This window comes from Lissotriton vulgaris, chromosome 6 (genome assembly GCF_964263255.1).
Source record: "Lissotriton vulgaris chromosome 6, aLisVul1.2, whole genome shotgun sequence".
Taxonomy (NCBI): Eukaryota; Metazoa; Chordata; class Amphibia; order Caudata; family Salamandridae; genus Lissotriton; species Lissotriton vulgaris.
Window position 1 is genome coordinate 51,761,384 of NC_141694.1, and position 25,277 is coordinate 51,786,660.

Sequence of the window (25,277 nt, forward strand, 5' to 3'; positions counted from 1 at the left end):
CACGGAACCCGATTGAGCCCCTTTCGAACCCGCGGGCCCGAAGGCATAGATGTAATGAATCTGCTTTTCACAAAAAGAACAGATCCTAACTGCAACACCCCCCTTAGGCTGAAGCAAGACCCAACACTCACCCAAGGTGGGGTACTTTTCAGGGAGAGAGTCTTCACATAGCCGGGGATCAAAGCTCCGCCACCAGGGTTCACTCCGAGATAGACATGTTTGCCCTCACTCTGATTCCAAACTCCTGATTTCCCAGTCTGCAACCCTCAGCTATAAACACACTAGAAGATTCGCAAAAGACCACCTCCAGAGGAATTTTACCATAACTGGCCAAGTTCCGAGCAAGCATCCCCATGGCAGTAAGGAGCTCTTACGTCTCGAGTACATTAAACAAAACTAGCATTTGCAATGCAATAGGCCTCGCATTAGGAAAGTTTGAGCAATTGGTATTGTAAATGTCAAATTTTGTATTTATATGTTGGTTTTGAAAATAGCTAAATTAATAGCTTTGTCATTTACAATGCCAATAGTTTTAACTTTAGCAAATGTGACACCTATAGCATTTGTAATGCAATATGTGTTGTATTTACGTGACTTAGATGTATTGAAATTACAAATAACAATGGCTTTTATTTTTTTTAATTATTAACCCCTCCCCTGCTGGTGACGGAACCGCTCCGTCATCAGCCGCGGTCGCGCTGTGCTGATGACGGAGCGGTTCTGTCACGGCCCGCTCGGCATGCCTGCGCGGCCCGGATTCCGCGCCTGCGCTGAGCGTTCCATTGAGCGGGCGGGGCCGTGACTGAACCGCTCCGTCATGAGCACAGCGTGGCCGCGGCTGGTGACGGAGCCGTTCCGTCACCAGCATGGGCGCGCGGCCCCCCCGCCCCCTTAGCGCTGCGGCGGGATAGCCGCCGCAGCGAAGGGGTTAATACCTAAATAGAAGTTATTGTAATTTATAATGGAAATAGCTTAAACTTTTGTAAATAACTTTTGTGAAGATTATGTTCAGTGTATTTTATTGTGACGAAAATCCAAGAACAGAAGTGAAATATTAACATCTTTTTGTGACATTTGTAATAAAGCTTGAAACCTTGAGAGAACATATTTGAACCAGTTGTTGTTGTTGAATGGTTGCACAGTATTGATGCTGTGGTGGCGCTGAGTGATGTTGTGGTGGCGACGAGTGATGCTGTGCCGTTCAGTGATGCTGTGGTAGCGCCTAGTGATGTTGTGGTGGTGCTGAGTGATGCTGTGGTGATGCAATAGAGTAAGGGCGATAGATAGACCGAGTGAGGGCGATAGACAGGCCGAGTGAGGGCGATAGACAGGCGAAGTGAGGGCGATAGACAGGCCGAGTGAGGGCGATAGACAGGCCGAGTGAGGGCGATAGACAGACCGAGTGAGGGCGATAGACAGACCGAGTGAGGGCGATAGACAGACCGAGTGAGGGCGATAGACAGACCGAGTGAGGGCGATAGACAGACCGAGTGAGGGCGATAGACGGAGTGAGGGAGGGCGATAGATAGACCGAGTGAGGGCGATAGACGGAGTGAGGGAGGGCGATAGATGGAGTGAGGGAGGGCGATAGATGGAGTGAGGGAGGGCGATAGATGGAGTGAGGGAGGGCGATAGATGGAGTGAGGGAGGGCGATAGATGGAGTGAAGGAGGGCGATAGATGGAGGGAGGGAGGGCGATAGAGGGAAGGAGGGCGATAGATGGAGTGAGGGAGGGCGCGATAGATGGAGTGAGGGAGGGCGATAGATGGAGTGAGGGAGGGCGATAGATGGAGTGAGGGAGGGCGATAGATGGAGTGAGTGAGGGCGATAGATGGAGTGAGGGAGGGCGATAGATGGAGTGAGGGAGGGCGATAGATGGAGTGAGGGAGGGCGATAGATGGAGTGAGGGAGGGCGATAGATGGAGTGAGGGAGGGCGATAGATGGAGTGAGGGAGGGCGATAGATGGAGTGAGGGAGGGCGATAGATGGAGTGAAGGAGGGCGATAGATGGAGGGAGGGAGGGCGATAGAGGGAAGGAGGGCGATAGATGGAGTGAGGGAGGGCGCGATAGATGGAGTGAGGGAGGGCGATAGATGGAGTGAGGGAGGGCGATGGATGGAGTGAGGGAGGGCGATAGATGGAGTGAGGGAGGGCGATAGATGGAGTGAGGGAGGGCGATAGATGGAGTGAGGGAAGGCGATAGATGGAGTGAGTGAGGGCGATCGATAGACGGAGTGAGGGCGATCGATAGACGGAGTGAGGGCGATCGATAGACGGAGTGAGGGCGATCGATAGACGGAGTGAGGGCGGTGGATAGACGGAGTGAGGGCGGTGGATAGACGGAGTGAGGGCGGTGGATAGACGGAGTGAGGGCGGTGGATAGACCGAGGGGGGGCGATAGATAGACTGAGGGAGGGCGATAGATAGACGGAGGGAGGGGGATAGATAGATGGAGGGAGGGCGATAGAGGGAGGGTGATAGATAGATGGAGGTGTAGAGAGAGGAGGGGTGTAGAGAGAGGGGGTGTTTAGAGAGGAGGGTGTTGAGAGGAGGGTGTTGAGAGGGGGGTGTAGAGCGAGGGGTGTAGAGCGAGGGGTGTAGAGAGAGAGAGGGGGAGTGTTGAGAGGGGGGTGTAGAGAGATGTTGGACAGGCCACATGAAGGGCTCGCTCCCTCCCCGCACGACAGGGCCCGGACACCGGCTATCCAGGTGCTACTCACAGAAGCGACTCACAAACCGTCCCCTACGGGACCCCTGCTCCCGGACATCTCTGTATTACCGGCCCGGGCCCCCACCAGCACCATTGCCCAGCCCGGCCGCCATCTTAGACACTGCACCACGAGGCCGCGTGGCCTCAGCTCGACCCCAACCCTGGGCCTGGCCAGGCCCCGACAGCCCGGCACCACCATCCACCCAGGAGGTGAACGGACCACTTGGCAGGTCAATGGGAGAAAGAAGTGTCGATGGCTCTCCCCCGCCAGGTGCCGATCGCCCCCAGCCTCCCCGGGCGCTGGCTCCACCCCCCTGCTGGGTGTCTGGACTCCCTCATCCCGGACCTCCCGACCTCCAAGTGCGAGGGTCCGGACATCAAAGGGCGCCAGACCTATAACTGGGGCAGCTCCAGAGCAGGAAGGCAGTTGTATCCTGGAGTCGAGAGACACCGAGAAGAACTCATCCTTGACGGACTACTGGCGCTGCCGTAGCCCTTCCTTGTGAACTGTCGTCCTGCCGCTGGCGCTGCCGCTGCCCTCTGCAATCTACCGTCTTCCTTGGGACCGGCTGGCGCTGCCGCGATCCGTTGTAACTACCATCGTCGTTGGGACCTGCTGGCGCTGCCGCGATCTGTTGTAACTACCATCTTCGCCGGGACCTGCTGGCGCTGCCGCGGCCCGTTGCCACCTTCGACCACTCCGGGATCTGCTGGCGCTGCCGCAACCCGTCCTTCAAGAACGCCGAGCTCGAGGATTGAGAGCTATCCACCATCTCATTGTACCTACCAGATTGGTAATAAGACTGTCCCGCTACCCCTTTCCTATCCAAGAGACTAGAAACGAGGGGACCCCTGAGTCCAGACCTCCTTGTACCATCCTACCGTACTTCAAGTTTACTTATAAAAACGTTAAATCTTATCCTTGTGTGGTGCCTATTCTGTGGGGGGGGGAAGTTACTTGTCTGTACGATCGCTGGAGACGGCTCTCCCCGAAGACCTCTCCCCTTGTCCTCGGCCGACCCTCCAGGTCCCGTCTAACATTGGTGGCCAGCGGCGCGATCCGAACCAACGCGTAATCGTACAGAAAGCAACTCACCCCACGACTAAACCACAATGCCGGCCCAAGAGAGCGGGTCTGCAGAGAAATTCCAAATGGACAAGCTGGAGGAATACAACCATCGAGAATTAAAACAATTTTGTATAGAACTGGGCATTGCTACCACCGGTCTGAGCACAAAAGATGACTTTAAACACGCCCTAGAAGCATGGGCGGAGGTAAACCCCGCTGGTCCCCGGGACCAACACAGCGAAGCCCCGGAAACTGACCCCGCTCCTCCCGAGGAAAAGAGGGCAGGTCTCTCCCGGGAAGAGATCCAAGAGCGAGAGAAATCCAGACTGCATGAATTAGAGTTGGCACGGCTCAAGTTGGACGGAGAGCTAAAACTAGCGGAACAAAAACTGAACCTAGAACACTTACGGCTCCGAGAAGAGCGAGAGGAAAAACAAAGACAAAGAGAGCTTGAGGAGAAAAGACTGGCATATGAACACGAGCGCAAACTAGCCAAAATAGATCTACGTAAGCAAGGCAAGGACCTGGGGGTGACCGAGCAACCACGCACCCCAGGAACTTCAGAATCAAAGGTCCACATTCCCAAAGATGTCGTCCGAGAGTTCTACCGAAACGACGACATACAACAGTGGTTCAAGGCCTATGAGATCGCCATGTCCTCCCACCGGATCGATCGAAGTGACTGGGGAGCCGGTCTATGGGGGAGGTTCGTCAACGAAGGCCGTGATGCCCTGTTACAGCTCCCGGATCACCAAATGACGTCCTATGACCACATGAAGGCCGCCCTCCTCACTCGATATGGGCTGACACTCGAAATGTACCGCCAGAGGTTCCGCGACTGCACCCGAATCCCGGGTACCACTTGGGTGGAATATGTGAACTATTTCAGCCGAGCCCTCGAAGGGTGGATCAAGGGGAGCAACGTAACGACCTACGAGCAGCTTTTTAACCTTGTTGTGTGGGAGCACCTCTCCAATAACTGCTTTGTCGAGCTCAGGCAGCACCTCCTCGACAGTAAAATGACAGATCCACGGCAGCTCGCCGCCGAGGCTGACCCATGGGAGAGCACCCGAGTGGGCCGGGGTGGCCCGAACGAGCAGAACCGGAACAACCAAGGCCACCACCGCCCCCGAGGAGGAGGAGGAGGCCAGGGCCGGGGGAAAGACACCGTCCCGGCCGCTCTCGCCACCAGCACCCCGCCCCCGGCCAACAGGGGCAACCCCCCGATGCGCCCGGGGTTCAGAGCCAATGTCACCTGTCACCGATGCCAGCGAGTCGGTCACTACGCCAATGACCCGAACTGTCCACAGAACCAGACTCCGAGGCCCCGCCAGGTAGCAGCCGCCGCCCTCGGTGAAGAGCAAGTCTCCGAGGACCAGGAAGAGTACGAACACGAGCAACAAGAGTGGGAGCCGGCCGCCATGGTCCTGGCGTGCCTAGGGGGGAGAGACATGGTCCCGCGGGCTCCCCTACCCGCCAACACCAGAAAGTATAGTCAGTGGGTGAGCATCAATGGGCGCAAGGCCGAAGCCCTACGTGACACCGGGGCCAGTGTGACGGCCGTCCGCTGTCACCTGGTGACCCCCGAGCAAATAATACCGAACATTCTCTGCCCCGTCCGGTCAGCCGACAATTCAGAGAGCATGTGCCGGATGGCTTGCGTCCCCTTCGAGTGGGGAGGAGTATCCGGCATGCTGAAAGTGACGGTCCGTGATGATGCCCCCGTGGACTGTCTCCTGGGGAACGATCTCGAGAGTTCCCCGTGGGCCGCTGTAGAAAGAAGAGAGCACCTGGGGATGTTGGGCCTTCCGGACTGGGCGTGCGTAACCACCCGGTCCATGGCGGCCCGCACCATCCCCCGACCAGAAGAACCAGAATGGCCAGCACCTCCTCCCCCGATCGCTCCAGTGGGGAACGCCGCCACCGTCGACCCCCCCCAGAACAAACCCCAGAAGAACTTATTCAGCCCCAGGACCTCCCAGACCTGGCCCAGTGGCGTCAAGAAGGGGGACCCACACAGGAGCAATTCCGGCAAGAACAGAAGACATGTCCCTCCCTCGAGGGACTATGACAACAAGCCCTAGTCCAGAGCGCGGGAGATACCGCCGGGGCCCACTGGATCTATTGGGACAATGATCTATTGTACAGTGAACAGAGAATCGCCGAGCTGGGGGCCAGTCGAGTATTAGTGGTGCCCCTCCGTTTTAGAGACTTCCTGCTGAACTTGGCCCACGATGTCCCCCTGGCCGGACACTTGGGTCAGGACAAAACCTACAACCGCCTGGTGACCCACTTTTACTGGCCCAAAATGAGAAATGACGTGCTCAACCACTGCCGGTCTTGTCCCACTTGTCAGGCCAGCGGGAAGAGCGGCCGCAAACTCAAGGCACCCCTGCAGCCCTTTCCCGTGGTTACTACCCCGTTCGAAAAAGTGGGAATAGACATTGTGGGGCCCCTGGACCCCCGAACAGCACAAGGACATCGTTTTATCCTGGTACTGGTGGACCATGCCACCCGCTATCCCGAGGCCATCCCCCTTCGAACTGTAACCGCACCGGTGGTCGGCCGAGCCTTAATGGGGATCTTCTCTCGAGTGGGCTTCCCCCGGGAAGTCGTCAGCGACAGAGGCACGAACTTCATTTCGAAATACATGAAATCCCTCTGGCAGCAGTGCGGGGTCACCTACCGATTCACAACCCCCTATCACCCACAGGGGAACGAACTGGTTGAGCGGTTCAACCGTACACTCAAGGGAATGATTATGGGGTTAGAAGAGCCCCTCCGCCGCCAGTGGGATGTGCTTCTCCCGTGCCTCCTCTTCGCCTACCGAGAAGTCCCTCAGAAGTCCCTCGGCTTCAGCTCCTTCGAACTCTTGTACGGGCACCCTGTTCGAGGGCCCCTCAGCCTAGTCAAAGAAGGTTGGGAGATGGCCCCCCCTGAAAACCCCTCCAGACGTCTACAAGTACCTCCTGACCCTCCGCAATCAGACCAGGCGGTTCCGAGAAATCGCCAAAGCAAATCTTGAAGCCAGTCAGGAGGACATGAAAAAATGGTACGATCAGAACGCCTCCTCCATAGAGTTCGTACCTGGCCAGCAAGTCTGGGTGATGTCCCCCACCGAACCTTGTGCTCAGCAGGATAAGTGGACGGGGCCCTTCAAGGTGGTCGAACGCAAGAGCCCCGTCACCTATCTCATCGACATGGAATCTTCCCGGAACCCCCTCCGGGTCCTCCACGCTAACAGACTCAAGCCTCACTTTGTGCGCTCGGAGCTCAGCCTATTGATGGCTACCGACAGTGGGACAGAAGAAGACTCCGAGCCCCTCCCTGACCTACTGAGGACACGTGAAAAGGATGGTTCAGTAGACGGGGTCCGGCTGTCAGATGCCCTGACCTCAGAGCAGCGCCAAGGCTGTCTGGCGCTCCTGCTGCAGTTCGCGGCTCTCTTTTCCCTCACCCCAGGGGTCACCCCCTGGTGCCTACACGACGTGGACACGGGGGACAGTCCCCCCATCAAACATCGGGTGTACCGCGTGCCAGATCGGGTACATGCCGGCATCCAAGCCGAAGTCTCCAAGATGCTCACCCTCGGAGTCATCGAACCCTCGGACAGCCCCTGGGCCAGCCCAGTCGTACTGGTCCCCAAAGCTGCTACCCCCGGCACCACCCCTGAGCTCCGATTCTGTGTTGACTATCGGGGGCTGAACGCTGTCACCCGAACCGACGCTCACCCCATTCCCCGAGCAGATGAGCTGATTGACCGCATGGGGGCTGCCCGCTACCTCAGCATCTTCGACCTGACAGCGGGGTACTGGCAGATCGGCCTCACCCCCAGGGCCCAAGAACGATCCGCTTTCTCCACCCCGGATGGCCACTACCAGTTCAAAGTGATGCCATTTGGCATGAAAAATGCTCCCGCCACTTTCCAGCGACTGGTGAACCAGGTATTGGCGGGCCTCGGAGACTTCAGCGCCGCCTACCTGGACGATATCGCAGTGTACAGCCGCCACTGGTCAGACCACCTCAACCACCTCCGAGAGGTCCTGCAGGCCCTCCAACAGGCCGGCCTCACAATCAAGGCCAGCAAATGCCAGATTGGCCAGGGGTCCGTGACCTACCTCGGACACCAAGTGGGGAGCGGTCTGGTGGCCCCCCTCCAGCTCAAGATCGCTGCCATCCAGTCCTGGCAGCCACCCATCACCCAAACCGAGGTCCGAGCCTTCCTGGGGCTCACCGGATACTACCGGCGGTTTGTGAAGGACTATGGCAGCATGGTAGGGCCCCTCACGGCACTTACATCCAAGAACCAGCCAAAAAGAGTCAACTGGACTCCTGACTGTCAAGCGGCCTTCGAGAAGCTGAAGGCCGCCATGTGCACCGCCCCTGTGCTCCAGGCTCCCGACTACAGCCGAGAGTTCATCGTCCAGACTGATGCCTCCGACCATGGCATTGGGGCCGTCCTCTCCCAACTGAATCCCGAGGGAGTCGACCAACCAGTAGCCTTCATCAGCAGACGCCTACTGGACCGGGAACAGCGCTGGAGCACCATCGAGAGGGAGGCCTTCGCAGTAGTGTGGGCCCTCAAGAAGCTCCGGCCCTACCTCTTCGGTACCCACTTCCGGGTGCAGACAGATCATCGCCCCCTGCAATGGTTAATGCAAATGCGGGGGGAGAATCCCAAGCTGTTGCGATGGTCCATCTCCCTGCAGGGGATGGACTTCACTGTGGAGCACTGCCCTGGCCAAGACCACACCAACGCGGATGGCCTGTCACGCTTTTTCCGCCTCGACGAGGAAAGTCCCCAAGAAGATGGGTGACTCTCCTCGCCTTCAGCTGGGGGGGACGCATGTTGGACAGGCCACATGAAGGGCTCGCTCCCTCCCCGCACGACAGGGCCCGGACACCGGCTATCCAGGTGCTATTCATAGAAGCGACTCACAAACCGTCCCCTACGGGACCCCTGCTCCCGGACATCTCTGTATTACCGGCCCGGGCCCCCACCAGCACCATTGCCCAGCCCGGCCGCCATCTTAGACACTGCACCACGAGGCCGCGTGGCCTCAGCTCGACCCCAACCCTGGGCCTGGCCAGGCCCCGACAGCCCGGCACCACCATCCACCCAGGAGGTGAACGGACCACTTGGCAGGTCAATGGGAGAAAGAAGTGTCGATGGCTCTCCCCCGCCAGGTGCCGATCGCCCCCAGCCTCCCCGGGCGCTGGCTCCACCCCCCTGCTGGGTGTCTGGACTCCCTCATCCCGGACCTCCCGACCTCCAAGTGCGAGGGTCCGGACATCAAAGGGCGCCAGACCTGTAACTGGGGCAGCTCCAGAGCAGGAAGGCAGTTGTATCCTGGAGTCGAGAGACACCGAGAAGAACTCATCCTTGACGGACTACTGGCGCTGCCGTAGCCCTTCCTTGTGAACTGTCGTCCTGCCGCTGGCGCTGCCGCGGCCCTCTGCAATCTACCGTCTTCCTTGGGACCGGCTGGCGCTGCCGCGATCCGTTGTAACTACCATCGTCGTTGGGACCTGCTGGCGCTGCCGCGATCCGTTGTAACTACCATCTTCGCCGGGACCTGCTGGCGCTGCCGCGGCCCGTTGCCACCTTCGACCACTCCGGGATCTGCTGGCGCTGCCGCAACCCGTCCTTCAAGAACGCCGAGCTCGAGGATTGAGAGCTATCCACCATCTCATTGTACCTACCAGATTGGTAATAAGACTGTCCCGCTACCCCTTTCCTATCCAAGAGACTAGAATCGAGGGGACCCCTGAGTCCAGACCTCCTTGTACCATCCTACCGTACTTCAAGTTTACTTATAAAAACGTTAAATCTTATCCTTGTGTGGTGCCTATTCTGTGGGGGGGGGAAGTTACTTGTCTGTACGATCGCTGGAGACGGCTCTCCCCGGAGACCTCTCCCCTTGTCCTCGGCCGACCCTCCAGGTCCCGTCTAACAAGAGAGTTAAGGAGGTCCTTTATCTAAGATTACTTATTCATTGCACTTCCTTAATTAACTGTGTTGGGCCCCAAGTCACAAGAGCCTGTTCCGAACTTTTAAAATAAACTGTTATGGGAAAGAGAAAACACAGTAGCTCCAGTCTCGCCACCAACTAATCATTTCAAATGGATCAGCTGACATGACATAGATTTTATAGCACAAGCACCGGTGCTGTCAAAGCGCAGGGTCTGAGGAAAAGAGTCTCTTTGGCAGTCCTAAGCATTAGTGCTTTCAGTGGGATGAAAAATTCACGAGCCCACAGAGAGGGGGGTGGTGTTATCCGTTTATAGCGCAGGTGGAAATGCAACGAGGTATCCTGATCTGCGCACAAGCTGTAGATACTGACTGTTCTCACTTTAAATTAAAAATAAAAGGCTGGTAAAATGTCATCAGGCAAAGGTCAACTAAGGGATACATAATAGAATATTTCCAATGGAGCATTTAAAAAAAACTTATTGCCTATTTATTATATATATTATTATTATATAAACTGACGCAGCTTGTGCTTTGCCCAGGAGTGAATATAATTTACTAAATTCCTGTTACACAAGCAGAAAAAAAGCCAGGGCACAAATGCATGCACACAAACAGCATATTTAAAGGATGGTGACTCTGGAAAAGTTAAGTTGTCTCGGTAGTGGTACGAGGGCCGGGTGAAACATGAGCCTGTTATTGCAACAGCATGGGTGCATTGGCCTGCTCGCCGGACATGAAAGGGTCCCCGGAGAGAGGCGCTTATTTACCCATGACAAAGGAAAGGCAGATGGCCGCAGGTGCACTCAAGCTTGCAGCCAGCAAGCAAAGGCTGGGTTGCACTTTTAAGATCCCCTTTTACTAAAAGTCGAGCAAGCTCGACCTAAAAAGCATGAGACAGAGAATGAGGTTAAAGGAATTAGACAGACCAAGAAAAAAAAATCACAATAGCGAGAGTCTAAAAGAACACTATTAGCTGGTCACTTTGCCTAAAACCACATTCAGGCACACCCACAAAAGTCAAGCTCACAACAAGTAAACTCTTTTACAGACACTTAGAACTGTCAAGATACGTATTTTTGTTGAAACATATTTCCCTTTACATCCCCTCCCTCTACTTCCTTCAGCTTCTGCCAACATAGCAGAGCTTTGGTTCATGGCACTTGCAGTGATACTGTGCAACATAAGAGGAACCTCTCTCTCCAGGTTTATATGTGTGAAGAACACCAACTGCTCCAGGAGTTGCACCAGCAAGCTAGATGGCTCCATGGGTTAAGTGCCTCCTGATACCATCTATGTCTGAACTGCTGGTGAAAGAGTTTAAATGCTAGGAGGGCCAACCGAGAATTTCATTCTTAAAAGGTCGATAAATTAAGAAGAATTAATTTGGATAACATCACGTGTTATGGCCATATATAGAAACTGGAAAACTGTAGCATTAGTCTGTATGCAAAATTGTTATTATTATTTTTTTTTTATTTTTTTTTTTACAGAAAGCCAATGTTGACTCAACTAATCAGAAAGCTTAGAATACTGGCACTAAATACTGTTGCTTTGTCTCCATTCTAGGATTATTTTAAGAGAACTGAACCTGACAAAGGCAGTAGGTGTTATTCTTTGCCAATGTTTGGTGAGCTTAGGGTGAATGCTAAAGCATACAGAGAATTAATAACGGTAAATTTCTCGTTCTCTTATTAGGTGCACTCGCCTTTGGCTCTGTTCCATTTTTGCGGGCAGTGCAATTAACAGCAGTAAGGCTCTATCTAACTAGACGGTGTTATCCACAACGTGCGCTCTTAGCAGAGAGCAATTGTCATTTTTTGCAGCTTCATATAGTGCAAACTCGATCCAAAGGTATTGGAGCACTTTGCAGGAGCACCAGTTACGTTACACAAGGACACATTCATTTTTAGTAGGCACGGGGTGATTAAGTGATTTGCCCAGAATCACAGGATGCTGAGCCGACACCGAGGCTCAAACCTGGTTCCATAGCTCCAAAGTCGACAGCTCTAGCCGTTAGGCCACAATCTATCTGATCACAGGGCCTTTGCCAAACACTGCTTTGAATGGGTCCTGGTTTAAAAACGGACAAGGGAGAATCCGGGAATCTCCGCACAGGATGCAGGGCAAAAATGTTAATAGTTAATATATAGGAAGATTGGCGTAGGCCACGCAGGCTCCTAAAAACACGCCGGGTCGTAAAGTGCGTGCGCCAGTGACTGCGTTACCGCGCCTTCGCAGATCTCCTCCTTTTTGGCACCTATCTCTCCCCGTTTGTGATAAGCCAGCTAACAGCCTGTTATCAGCGGCTCAGTGAAAATGTGCTCCTGTCTGTTTAGGCTCGGTCTTTGCCAAGGTTATAAACAGCCCTTATCAAACCGATTTCTTTCCAACACACCCTCGCCAATGGATGTAAAAATCCGGACAGTATCAGCAGAGAAACATATGGGCCACACAGACGAAGATAGCCGCTGAAGGACACTTCGCTTTAATGTTAAGGAGGGTGGGCAGCCGAATCCTGCTGAAGTCGCCACAGATGGGCAGGCTTTTTATTGACAGCCTGTGTTTTTTTTTTTTTTTTTATGTCTTGCACAAGCCTAGCCTTTTATATTCTGTCCTCTGGATGCTGAACGGTCTCATGAATAAGGGACTGCCTCGTATATTATCAGCGGAGAGTGGGACGTTCTGTGAAAAACGCACAACAGGCCGAGAAGGCGTCTACCTGAAGTGGCAGAGTAATGCCGCAAAATATACAGCTTTATGGCAACAGTTTGGAGTATTCGGAATCAAAATGGCGGAAGGCCGTGTAAAGAGGATCAATGAAGGAGTGTGAGGCATTAAACTTTCCAACGCCTCAGGCCTGAGAAAAACTCTGAAGTTCACATGAGCAAAAAGCATCACTATTTCTTTGAGTAAACTGTCTTCAAGCATCGAAGTGTGTGCACTTGAATCCTGTGAATTGTGCAATAATGCCTCTGTAGTGATTACATTTCTGGGATCTAGAGTGGGATTCAACAGTTGGTGTTTAAACAGAAGAAAATTAAGCTCTATCAATATATTGCTTCCATTTTCCCCAGCAGGGTATGTCATCTTCGCGCACACCATTTAAAAGACCTCAGCGGTTATTTTATTTAGTTGCTTCGCCATGAAATGGATCCCCCCAAAAAAATGGAAACAAGTTGGCCGTCAATATGTTAGAAGTAAAAGAAGATCGCATGCAGCAGCTCCACTGCTGATCTAAAAGTTAGCAAGAAGACAACTAGCTAGTCAAAGCACGTTACTGCGAGGATGAACTAAGCTCAGGTAAAACGGACAATTGATATCAGGAAAGCGCCGATCTAGAACAAGCTCTCGGCATTGCATGGCGCGGGAGTGGCTTCCTTTGAAGTCTGATGGGGGAGCGGCTTCCTTTTGAAGTCTGATTTGGGGGGGGGGCGGGGGGGGAGCGGCTTCCTTTGAAGTCTGATGCTGAGGCCGATGGTGTCTGATGTGCACGTGCCTGGCTCACATGAACTGTACGCGATCCGCAGCTAGGTAGACTTTTCTTTTCCGCTTACTATAATCTCGCCTATTTGTCCCTGTGGGATAGAATAGGCGAGGCCTAAAAAATCGCTAGGAAAACGGAAAGACCGTGAATGTGAATAACCAAACAACTTGCAAGCACCACTGTGCATGCAGCAGCAAGGCACAGTCAGAAAGCAGAATGACATGAGGCCATGTCAAAGCCAATAGTAAGAACTCATAATTCTCACCAATGCACAATACAATAGACATTTCTGCACAACTGCTTATAGCATCACATACTTCATACCTCAATGTACAATACCAAGCATGTGTGCACCACCGGCCACAATACTGCACTTTGAGACCAAAAAGTACATTCCACACCCCTCTCATGCCTTCAAATGCACATCCCACACGCTCTGCCCTTGGCAAGACTGTTCCACTCCGTGACAGCTCCCACTGAAAGACAGCAAGATTACAGGACAGAAGAGAGGCAGGCATATGCAGGACCATCCTACATTAAGGCTAGGGTAAAATAACACACTAAAATAAGTATAAGATGGTGATAGTTGACGGTCATCATGTGATACTCGACCACTAGAGTGGCCCATTTAATACAGTGCCAGAGGGGTCAGGCCACCCAAAAACAAGGTGCATGGCCTCATAAATTCTCAAAGTTGGGCAGGGTTTGCTCCCGCTCCCGGAAAATCGGGGAGGCACAGAGCCGACACAGGAGCAGGTTCCAAAGAACTAGGCCTTGAACACCGGGGCTCCTCTGTTGCATCTGCAGACTGACCTGGAGAAGTCGAAGAATGTTTTGACTTCTTGTGCTTTTTGTGCCTCTTACATTAGTGTCCCGATAATTTCGAGTGGGACGAAAAGGAATTGGGACGCCTGGAACTTCCTCCCGTCCGGGACTGTGAACTCTGAGGAGTCCTGCAACGTGGTGTCGCCTTACGGGCCGCAAGCAGCTTTAGGGACCATGGCCCGGCAGTCAGAGCACAACTTAGAGTTATGGTCACGGTCCAGACACTAGAAACAAACCAAATGCTTGTTCTGATATGGCGGGGCAACACACACCGCAAGGTTTGAACTATGAAGTCTTTCTTTACTTGTATACCTGCACAGCAAATAAAGGGGCCAACAAAATGTCAAAAAATCATGTAAAAAACTGACAGATGGTAGCTCTCTTCATGAATTAGCGATTGACCGCTTTTTTTTGTGCAAAAAAATAACTGACATCTGCGCGCCGTGGTGGCGTCTTTATAGGTGACGTGGACGTCCCTATCAGCGCTGACAACCACAATGATGCACACGGAGCCACCTGATGCCACCTACCTGCGCTCGGGGGTTTTGCTTGAAGAAAAATCTTCCAGATTCAGTTCGACACATGAGAAATTTAAAGGTGAGGAATCTACGGCTAGATGGCTTGATTAGATCACATTTGTAATGGCCTGATTTAGATCTCGGCCGATGGGTTACTCTGTCAGCATCGTAACGGTCTGCCGAAATACAAGTCCCATTATATCCTATGGAACTTATATTTCAGCTGACTGGATATCCATCACCGTTATGACGGAGTAACCCACCATCTGCCGAGATCTAAATCAGGCCCTTGGTGTCCTTTTGGAGGTAGAGGGTTTTCTTTTATAAACAAACACAAGACCTAAATTAATTATACATAGGAAACAAATGGAATGACTAGGGTTTTCTGTTTTCAGTGTTGTATTTCTTTTATGTGGATTCCAATGCTGTTTTTTGATGTTTACAATTCCATGTTCATACACCCACTGCAAAAAAAAAAAAGCGGTGTTTTTTTAATGGTTTACAAAACATGCTGCTTTTGTTGGAGCATGTGCCCAGCATCTATTTTTCAAGTATTGCAGAGAAAATCCACAATGTTTTCTGTTCCTCCATTGACCGTCTGTACAGTGGAATTCTGGAAGGCTCTGTCCTGTTATTTTATGAATGTCTATCCTCCCCTCTCACATGTACTCTCTCAGAAAGAAGAAAGGCAAAGAATGCACCTGCCACATTGTCAACCTGGGGACTAAAGGATCGTTTGTTGTCGAATTTTACACCCAGGTTGCGTGCGGAGCAGAGCTGGTCCACTAAATCACCACTCCGGGATGGTGGGGGGGTGCTAGAGACTAATACGTCAGTCTTGCTGGTGTTGCATTAAAGATTACTCTGGTCCATCCACTCGAATACTATTGGCAGACACACTTCAAATATTGTCTCTACATTGGGAGTCTTAGTATCCCATGTAAGGAGGATTTGCGTGTCTTCAGTATAGGACACAACCTGTACCCTGAACAATTCTATCGGAACTGCCAGAGGAAATGTGTATGCATTAAGTAGTGTAAGGTTGAGGGCAGAGCCCTGAGGAATGCCAAATCTTAAAGTTTAGGGTTTGATGCAAAGGGGGGCATCAAGACTGACTGACTTCTGTCAGATAGAAAAGACTCAAACCATGCCAAGGCAGGTCCACCTATCCCGATGTTACTCAGTCATTGTAGAATAGGATGGGAGACTGTATCAAACACCCTGATAGATCTAAAAGCTGTAATTCAGTGCAGAGTTCATAGGTAAGGACCATCTCCCTTTCAGTGGGCTTTTCTGGCTTTTTTATATGTTTAAACTCAGTTAGTCTAGTAATGGGTTCTCTGTGTCTGGTTGAGTTTCTATTAGTCAAACTTGGATGAGTTACACATTTAAAATGGGGGTGAAATATATGACCTTGGTATCTAGGGTCAGCTACTGCTACTCATAAGAAAAATTATGTATCTGACTCTCAAAAGCATCTTTCCACAACATTGCTATTTTTTCCGGTGTCTGTCTAGGTTTTCCTTCATGGCAGTTGCTCAGAAAGTGCATGACGCCAAAACACCTGTTGATGCCAAAATGTATTTTCAACAAAGCAGCCACCAGTTGCTCGGACAGCCTCTTACACTGAGACCATTCACGACACTGACCTATTCATTCCTGTTGCTACCATACAAGCCAATCTCCTTGCTTCTCTGGCTCAGTTTATATATTTGTGTGTCTTTGTTAGGTATGGCAATATTTCTTTCATTTTAAATGTTCTTTTTGATAAAAAGGAATCTCCTCCTATCATGAAACATCTAGGAAGATCCTATGTGAATACAGCTCTAATATAGCTTAACTTGTGCACTGTGGTGAAATGTCAGAGATGTAGACTTTTCGGGTCTGATTCACAAAGTTCAGCTAACCGGTTTGTGTAAGTTTACTCTTTTTCGGTATTCACAAATCTGCAATTTAATAGTAACTTTATGACTGCAGAGACTCCAGAGTTAGGCTTATCTTTTTATGTGCGGAGTTCTCTGCCCTGACTGCTGTAAGTTGTAATTAATATTGCTATACTTTCTTGACTCTCTTGTCTTCGTATCCCACATGATGTAATGCTGTAATAGCCACGCTTTTGACAGTAAGCGGATGTGTTTGCAGTTAGTCACCTTTGATGGCAGCATTACATTTGGCTTCTGTGTGTGTGTGTGTGTGTGCGCGCATGTTGGAAACATTTTATCCTCTGCAGTCTACCTTTATTTGGCACCTGAACTGGTATCTTGTTTCCCTTTGCTTTCCAGAAAAAGAGTTGAAAGCGCTTCGTCATGAAAATCGGAAGAACATGATGCTTTCAGTGGCCATCTTTCTCCTCATCTTTGTAATCTACAATTGGTGGACCATTTAACTGTATATTGTTTCCTAAGGCTAATCACGTCTTGATGTCATCCATGCTCTTTGGCGTTGTCCAGCAGTTGATAATGTTTTCTTCTCCCTATGGTGAGAGATTTCCATGGAATCAGGAATGTTTTGAAACTGTCTGTAACATCAATAGACTGCATATAGCAGGCCAAAGGCGTCTTCTTGGAGGATCCTGTGAGAGGCAGCAAAATAAAAAATGCAAAAGTGAATCTCAAACCCTATTGTTTGAATAGGGCCTACAACATGTGTATTCTGCCCACCAGTGCTTTTCCTGGTTCGGGTGATGAAGGCTAATTTAACCCATAGATGATTCAAACTTCCTACGAACACTACACTTTGCGTTATGAGCCTTGGAACCAAGTGATTGGTGCTGACTTGTTTGAAGACAGCTGGTCATCCTCACCGTCTCCTGGTAGGAGCCAATAGCTTAAATTTAGGAATCTCTGTGCTAAAATGTAAAGGTATATCCGCTATATCTCCTTTGTGGACATGGGCATCATGTGAAATGTTGCCAGTTTTAACTGGTGGCAGAAGAAGGAGCATCTCAGAGTTGCTATCAAGGGTCTTTGTTGAAGATCAAGGAAGGTGGATGAGCAATGTGTTATTGGAGTCCTCCCAGAGAGCTTTTTCACCACTGCCTGCACCCTTTCCACACGGCAAGCCCATGGTGTTGTGGATCGTGCACGAAAGAAGGGCTCCTGCTTTGAAAACCTGTCCTGATGTTTTATTTGTTGTCAATGGAGACATTCAGAACCTGCATGGTTTGTGATGCATTCATGGCAAGGTGAGGGATGGCCGCTGCTTCTCCAGCACCAATCGACCAAGAGGCAGCGGAGGGAACCAGCACTGTCAGTTAACCAAGTACTCCCACTGTCCTGGGACGGTTCTGGCACTCGCAGAGAGCTGCATAATCTAGATGCTAAAGCGCTGTGTAGAAGACACAAGAAGTACCTTGAGCGAACTGTTGTGTCCTAGTTACCCTCATGAAGAGAAACAAAGGTGTGACCAGATGGCTCACCAGAAGACGTGTGATAAGATGTAGCAGAAATCATTTCAGGTCTGTGGTTTATGCCATAGTTTATATTTTGAATCCATGTCCTGCATGCACAGCTATAATCACTCTGAAGAATTATCCAATATACCGTGCTACCTAGGTATCACTCTCTGAACCAGAGTGTATCAGTGAACAAACTTAATTGCACCCCCATATAGTTTATATTTTACACATTAGCGAGGCTCTGATGCACAATGGGGCCGGCTGACCATGCTACGGATGGGACTGGGTTGTTGGTGTTAAAAGTGATACTTAAGTTGAACTTCGAAAGGAGAATCAAAAATTGATTTAGCATTTAGCATACTTAGTGTGTATGATAGATGATGCCGAAACATTCCAATTCTCTGAGAATTTTTCATGAAGACTAAAAAAAAACAACCAGGGTCTTTACACAATAATATTTTTTTTCTTTCTTCTGTGCTGTATTTTGCATTAAAGGCTATTCTATTCTCTCAGCCAGGTGCAACCACCGAACATTATTCTCGAACATAATTTCCCACTATCTTTCTTCTCTCCAAGCTCTAAAGTGTTCTTCTCTTATTGTGTATAGCATGATAAAAAAATAAACATGAAGAAGAAGCAGCCTGCAAATAGAACTACCGTGGTTGATATGCATAGTCGCAAAGCGACAAATAGAACTACAGTGGTTGATCTGCATAGCCCAGTGAAGAAGGTCCTCAAATGTACTCTACCGCCACGCAGCAAATGGGACTGAAGTGGTTGATATGCGTAGCCCAGTGAAGAAGGTCCTGGAATGTACTCTACGGCCACGCGGCAAATGGGACTGAAGTGGTTGATATGCGTAGCCCAGTGAAGAAGTTCCTGGAAAGTACTCTACCGCAAGGTACACCAATTTCAAGCAACCAAAGGCATGTAGTTACACCGATTAACCTTAATAATGCCCATGTTCTTGTAGTGCACCTTGCATTTCTAAAGGTGCCTATGGTAAGTTACCAGAGCGGCTGTTAGCTAGTTCTCCACTATAAAAGGCCATTTTTTTCTGATCTGCTATGCCTTGTTAGTGCACAAACCATGTTGCATCACTAACAAGTATCATTGTGCCATGGCCTCGATTTTAAACAACAAAACACTACACACCCCTAGAGGTGCTGTGTTACTTTGCTATTCCCTAATGCAGGATACATTCTTTGAGCCTACTGTCTGTATTCAGTGTTCAGCCAATGCGTTTTCCTACATTTAAAACCTGAGCTTCTCCAGCCTTCAAGTCAGTTTGTGCTGTTTTATAGAATAAACGCATTTTTAATTAGTGACTTTTTAAATTATTATTTTTAATAATAATGAGTTGATTTCGATCGCAAACAATGGTGGGCAGTACATAATCAAACACTGTGTTAGGAAGTCAGCAGTGTTTGAGAGAGGGTAATCAATGAGAGAGTTCAATTATATAAAATATTGTAATATTAGTGATATTGGAAGTTCCACATTTACCCCTGAGAGGTCCCAAGAGAAAGGTTAATTGTTTTTCCCGATGTGATGGTAGTGAGGCTGCTTGGGACTGTGCTCTAGAAGCCACAATTCATGATAATATTGAAGAGGGTCGGGCGGGGTGGAGTGAGCCCCCACTACTTTTGTTTCAATTCCTTTTGTGGTCCAAAAATAGAAAACCAAGTATATGGCTCAAATATCCCCATCAGAGAAAGAGACTTGAAAACATTAATTACCCATCAACACTTTGCCATCTTAAGATATATTGCTACAACCCACCAGCTGCCCTGAAGAATATGCTGGGTTAACAGGGCGGGAAATCAGGTGTGGGCAGGGGAGAGATACAAAAAGGGGAACCAACCCCCAGAACTGTAAACCTATTAAAATTCTAATGAATGAATGTGTCCCCTAATATTACAACTTCAAGGCCTAAATGTGTTATGTTTCCCAGATACATACCTGTAGTTGGAAATGGCCCTTTTTGCAGGGTTATTCCCAAACGTTTTGCTTCTTCCTCCTATTTATTCCAGACCTGTTTGTGTTTTAGGACTCTAGGCACTTTACCACTGGGCACTTTAACACAGCTAATCAGTGCTAAAGTGCTTACGCTTTCTGTGTAAATTGTGTTATGGATTGGTGTTTCCATGATTGGATATCTGATTTTTTTGTTAGTCCCTAGTAAAGTGCACTGAGTGTGCCATGACCTGTTAATCAAATGCTGCAGCTCTGATTGTGCCACCCACGTGAGTAGCTCTGAAAAGGTAACTAAGACCTGCCATTGCAGAGTCGGCGCGCAGTTTGTAACTGCCATGTCGACTTGGCCAGTGCACACACTTGCCAGTCCCTAACCTTCCCTTTTCTTACACGTCAAGCACCCCTAAGGTAGGCCCAGGGTACCCCTGTGGGCAGGGTGCAGTGTATGTGAAAGGTAGGACATGGCCGGTGTGTGTGGCATGTCCTAGTGAATTACAGCCAATTTCATATTTCACTATTGCAAGGCTAACTGTTCTCCATAGGACAAAATGGGGAGTTTGTGTATAACATCTTATAAACATAACTGGCCAGGGGAATTAGGTAGGAAAATAAAGTTTAGTATGCCGGAACTCAGAATCTAAAGATGCATCTTTTAGTGAAGGTGATTTTTACATTCTGTGTTTGAAAACGCCACTTTTAGAAAGTAGGTATTCTCTTGCTCAGTTATCCTGTGTACCTCTGCTGGAATGTGGATTGCCTGTCTGGGTTTTGGATGACAGAAGGCTGGGGAGCAGGAGTGGCTCCAGATAGTCTAGGTGGGTCAGAAAAGGGCTGAATAGACCTGGGCTGCAATTGAGGAAGGGGGAGGAGATTTCCTTGCACCTCAAAGGGCCTGGTCTGCCTCTGACAATGCTGTCTCCAGCTCCTGCCAGGAAGTCACACCAAAGAAGGCAACACTGGTTCTGGCTGGGCACAGACACTTTCTGCCTAAGAGATCAAAGGATTTTGGGATATAAATAGTGGGGCCCAGACCCCTGAACTTCAGAACTCTTTTGGACCAAGAAGACTACCAAGAAGAAGAGCCGGAGAAGCTGTGAGAAGGAATTACCACTTTGCTGAGTTGGTCTGCAGTGTAGGCTTCTGTCTTGGGCAGTGAAAGGACTGGACTGGACTGGACTGAACTGAACTTTCTGCATTCTACTTTGTGAGTTTCTCCAAGGGCTTGAGGTAGAGCTTGCTCCCTGCTCAAGAAGTCTCAGGAACAGCAAAGACATCAAGCTCTTCTGGCCTCAGCACTGGGGACTGTGTGCTTTGGGCTGCAAAAGGAGAAAAGCAACCCCTGCCGACTCAGTGTGCTGAAGGCACTGCAGAGGGCAACGCCACACCGCTACCCTGGTCTCACCAATGACGCCTGCTGACGCCGTCACCGAGCTGCTGCTCGCTCCGCACCGCCTCGCTTCATGACGACGCCTTGGTATCCCCGACGCCGCCGAAATCTATGCCGCTGCTTGCATCATGGTTCGAGGGCACCGCCCTCATCCCGCACTGCAGCCTTGGCCCACCGGGGCCATCGACTCCAGTTTGTCAGCTGACGACAGCGCTTCAGCAACGACGACACTGCTGCTTGCACCTCGATCTGCCAGCACAACGAGCACCGCATTCACTTTGCACTGCGACCCTGGTCTCACCAACTAGGCCATCTGACGCCACCACTGAGTCGCTGCTCGCACCGCGACCTTAGGGCACCGCAGGCCGTACCGCTGCACTTCGCACCGCAGCACCCAACGCCTGCCAGCGCTCTGACTTCAACATTGGAGTTCAATCTGCAACACGTGTGACTTGGAGGGCCCCGGCTATTCCTGCTCCGACCTCCGGAACCGACGCCTGTGGACATCATGCTTTCGGAAACTCAACGAGAGGTCACCGATGCCCTGCATTTCTAATAGGTACTGTTTGCGGGTCTTTCCGACACCATAGCTGGCCTGCGACACGTGATCAGGCAGAACTGTGTGGATCTGTTTGCTCACGACGCCGTGATAGCCCCGGACGGAGCTATCGACATCAAGGAACTGTTTTTCAAGCATATTTTGATAACCGAAGATTTTTAAGTATTGTATTGTGAATTTTTTATCGTATTCGGTCTTGTCTTAAGTATATAAACATATTGGATATTTTTCTACACTAGTGTGGTGTTATTTTGTAGTGCTAACACTGTATTACTGTTGATTATGTGCAAATGCTTTACCCACTGCCTCTAAGATAAGCCTGACTGCTCGTGCCAAGCTACCAAGGGGGTGAGTAGGAGTGTAACTCTCTTATCCTGACAAGAGAGGTGGTGACTACCTGACTTTGGCTCATGCACTCGCCGACTAAAAATCCAATTTCTAACAGCTGTGCTGTGTTCCAGAGTCACACTACTGTGTGGTGGGACAGAGATGGAGTGTAGGCTACAGCCCAGCTGCAGATGTCGGAGTTACCTGTGAATCAGAGAGAAAGTACAGGCCGTTTTATTTCACAAGGTCCGAACACAGTGAATCTAATAAGCAGATAGAGGTGTTTCCTGCACCCCAGACTCCCACTGTAGTGATACTGTTAGGTTCAGGAGCTGCAGAGATTCCCAAAGACCCTGCCATAGTGTCCATGTTCTCCACAGACAGGCTGTATGTAGCGGTAAGAAGTAGTGACGGGCTGTCAGGCTTCATTGCTCCTTTTTTCACAGAGACAGTATGCAGTGTTGCCTACAGCACCATCCGAGAGTAGCAGAGAACGCCGGTTGCTCATATGCATCCCTGAGTCGTGATTGATCACTATCCCTTTGCAGATGCACTCTGTCCACACCTGTGTGTGCTGTGAGCTCTTTTCACCCCTGTGGCAGCTCCTATTTGTATATTGTGTGTCACTGATATTCACACACATGGCAGCAGGCTTTTGGCATCGCAGTGAGACCTGTGCCACTAAGCACCGCTCAGCTCGGTGTTTGCGAGGCAAGATGGCGGCCGCTTAGTTGCGGTCGAAGCGGCAGAACAGTGAGGATGTGTTGGAGTGGAGCCCAGAAGCATTAGACACGGCCTGGGACTTGCCGCCCTGTTACCGCTTTATTGCTGGCAAAAAACTACTACGTTTTAACCGGAGCCTTTCTTGGAGTTATGCAAACTGTGTTGTCCTGCCGCGGATTGGCAAAACAGCTGTTGCGGGACCTAGCGGACGCTCTCACCATCTTTCTGCCCAGGTGGAGGCAACGTGACTCGGCAGGAGGGTGGAGCAAGGGTCCGCGGTGCTTGCGGCTGAGGAGCTCAGAGGCCGCTCGAAAACCCGGTTTGAGATCCGGCGTGGAGACCTGCGGGAAGCGGCAGCTTGGATGGCAGAATAGAGCCTGCTGCACTTTGTGGAAAAGCTCTACACTATCTAAGGATATGGCCCCTAAAGTGAATCCAGCTTTGAAAACCGCAACGGTGAGATGGAAGCAACAGCCGCAACGGGAGGAAGGCATGGTGGAGTCCACCGGAGCACAAACACCCCCAGCGGAGGAGCGCGCCAAGAAAAAACAACCGCAGCAGCAGCACACCGGTGCCCGGACCCGTTTGGCGACCGTATCGATTGCTGACCTGTTCGCTAAGTCCGGTAAGGAGAAGGGGGCTGAAGATGTTCCAAAGGTGGAGGGGCGTACCATAAGGGAGGCTGATGCAGCAAAAGTAGTAAATGCGGAGACTCATCACGGCAGCGCTGACGGTGGTGGCCCCCCTCTCTCCTCGGCACTCCTCCCAGCTTTAGATACAGTGCCGCAGGGAGATGAATTACAAGAGGAGGAGGAGGCAGCTATAAATGGTGGGGTCCGTGGGACCACCGGCATAACCCCAAATGAGGAGGAGGCGCCCCCGGGTCATATTGACGAGCATACTATTGTTGAGCCGCAATCAGGTGGTGCCCAGGAACTGGTACACGCTACTTTAGATAACTGTTTGGGAGCAGCTCTGGAGACTATAAATCAGGAAATCCTGGGAGAGGTAGATGTACAGTGCAATGATTTGACAATTATGAGAGTTGGGACTGGGGATGGGAAGGAGAGTGCCCCAAGTGAGGCTTTTTTCTCGGCCTCGGACGGTGTAGAGTGGTCCGAGGATGAGGAGGTATGCTCTTCTTATTTAGACTCCGAGAGTGACCCCGAGCCGGATCAACCAGCCACTGCCTTAAAAGCTTCAGGAGCAGCGAGTAAGGTGTCGGCTGCTGCCCAGCATGAGTTAAGTTGGGATCATTCCTCCGATATGCCTCTGCAGGGCAGCCCCGGGTTGGAGTTTGCTCAGATGTCACTTTTAGAGACAATACACCAGGAAATCATCGCTCACAGAGAAGAAACCCGGAGAGATAATCAGAAAGCTCATGTAGCCATGAAAAAGATGCAGGGCGTAGTCAGGAAGCTGTCAAAGGCCTGCACTAACACTGGCGATAGAGTGGCGTATCTAGAGGACAGGATTGTTTCAACGGAAACCGAAGTGGCTGAGGCCGTCTCTAAAGTCAATTCACAAAGTGCGCAAATGGCCGACATTCACTGGAAGCTTGAGGAAATGGAAAACATGCAACGCAGGAACAATCTGAGAGTACTTGGAATCCTGGAGGGCGCGAAGGGTCCGACATCAGGGCATATATTATAAATAGACTGTCTGGGATTCGGTTTAAACCGACCGTGCCCGATATTACCCTAACGGCTGGAAATCAGGGGACTCTGTTTAAACCGAGTATTGATGATTTTTTACATTTGTTGCACTGCTTGGCCACTCGGGGAGTCAAAGCAGTACAAAACAGCATCCAAGCTAGCATCGGTAATTCCAACATATGATCTCACCCTCCTCCCGCTGTTCATGGTGTTCTTTGCTCTCTTCCCCCCCTCCTCCTGCTATCCGTGGCCATGCTTGCTCTCATCCGGCCCCCCTCCCAGTGTCCGTAGCTTTCCTGCTCACCATCCCGCTCCTGTCCTACGCTCTCCCTCCCAGTGTCTGTAGCTTTCCTGCCCACCATCTCACTCCCGTCCAACGCTGATTAGTCACCTTTGGCAAAAGAAAATCTATGCTTTCCCGTAACTCGAATCGGGCCGGATGCACACAGATCACTGCAGTAGGCGCCTTGATCACAATTCAGCCCTGCTATCTAGTCACTTAATTGGAGTGCTGTAGCAGGGATTCCGTTCTCTTATAGAACTGTGCATAGAGATCAGGAACCTCAGTGAATTAGGGTGACCCAAAACTCACCTCAGTATCCAAAATCCCCTTACCGAGCTAGCTACAGTGTCTCATTGGTCATAACAAACTGCCAATGACTTAGACAAACC

The 25,277-nt window shown here is 50.7% G+C and overlaps 1 protein-coding gene across 1 annotated transcript in view; it reads left to right on the plus strand.

Annotated features, from left to right (window-relative positions):
* The window catches only part of CCDC167 (coiled-coil domain containing 167), a 70,886-nt gene extending 51,581 nt beyond the window's left edge, over positions 1-19,305 (plus strand). The window contains exon 4 of the mRNA XM_086925900.1: positions 16,863-19,305. Within this exon, the coding sequence (XP_086782026.1) occupies positions 16,863-16,966 (104 nt within the window). The 3' untranslated portion in view covers positions 16,967-19,305. The remainder of the gene's footprint in view (positions 1-16,862) is intronic.
* The last annotated feature ends 5,972 nt before the right edge of the window (positions 19,306-25,277 follow it).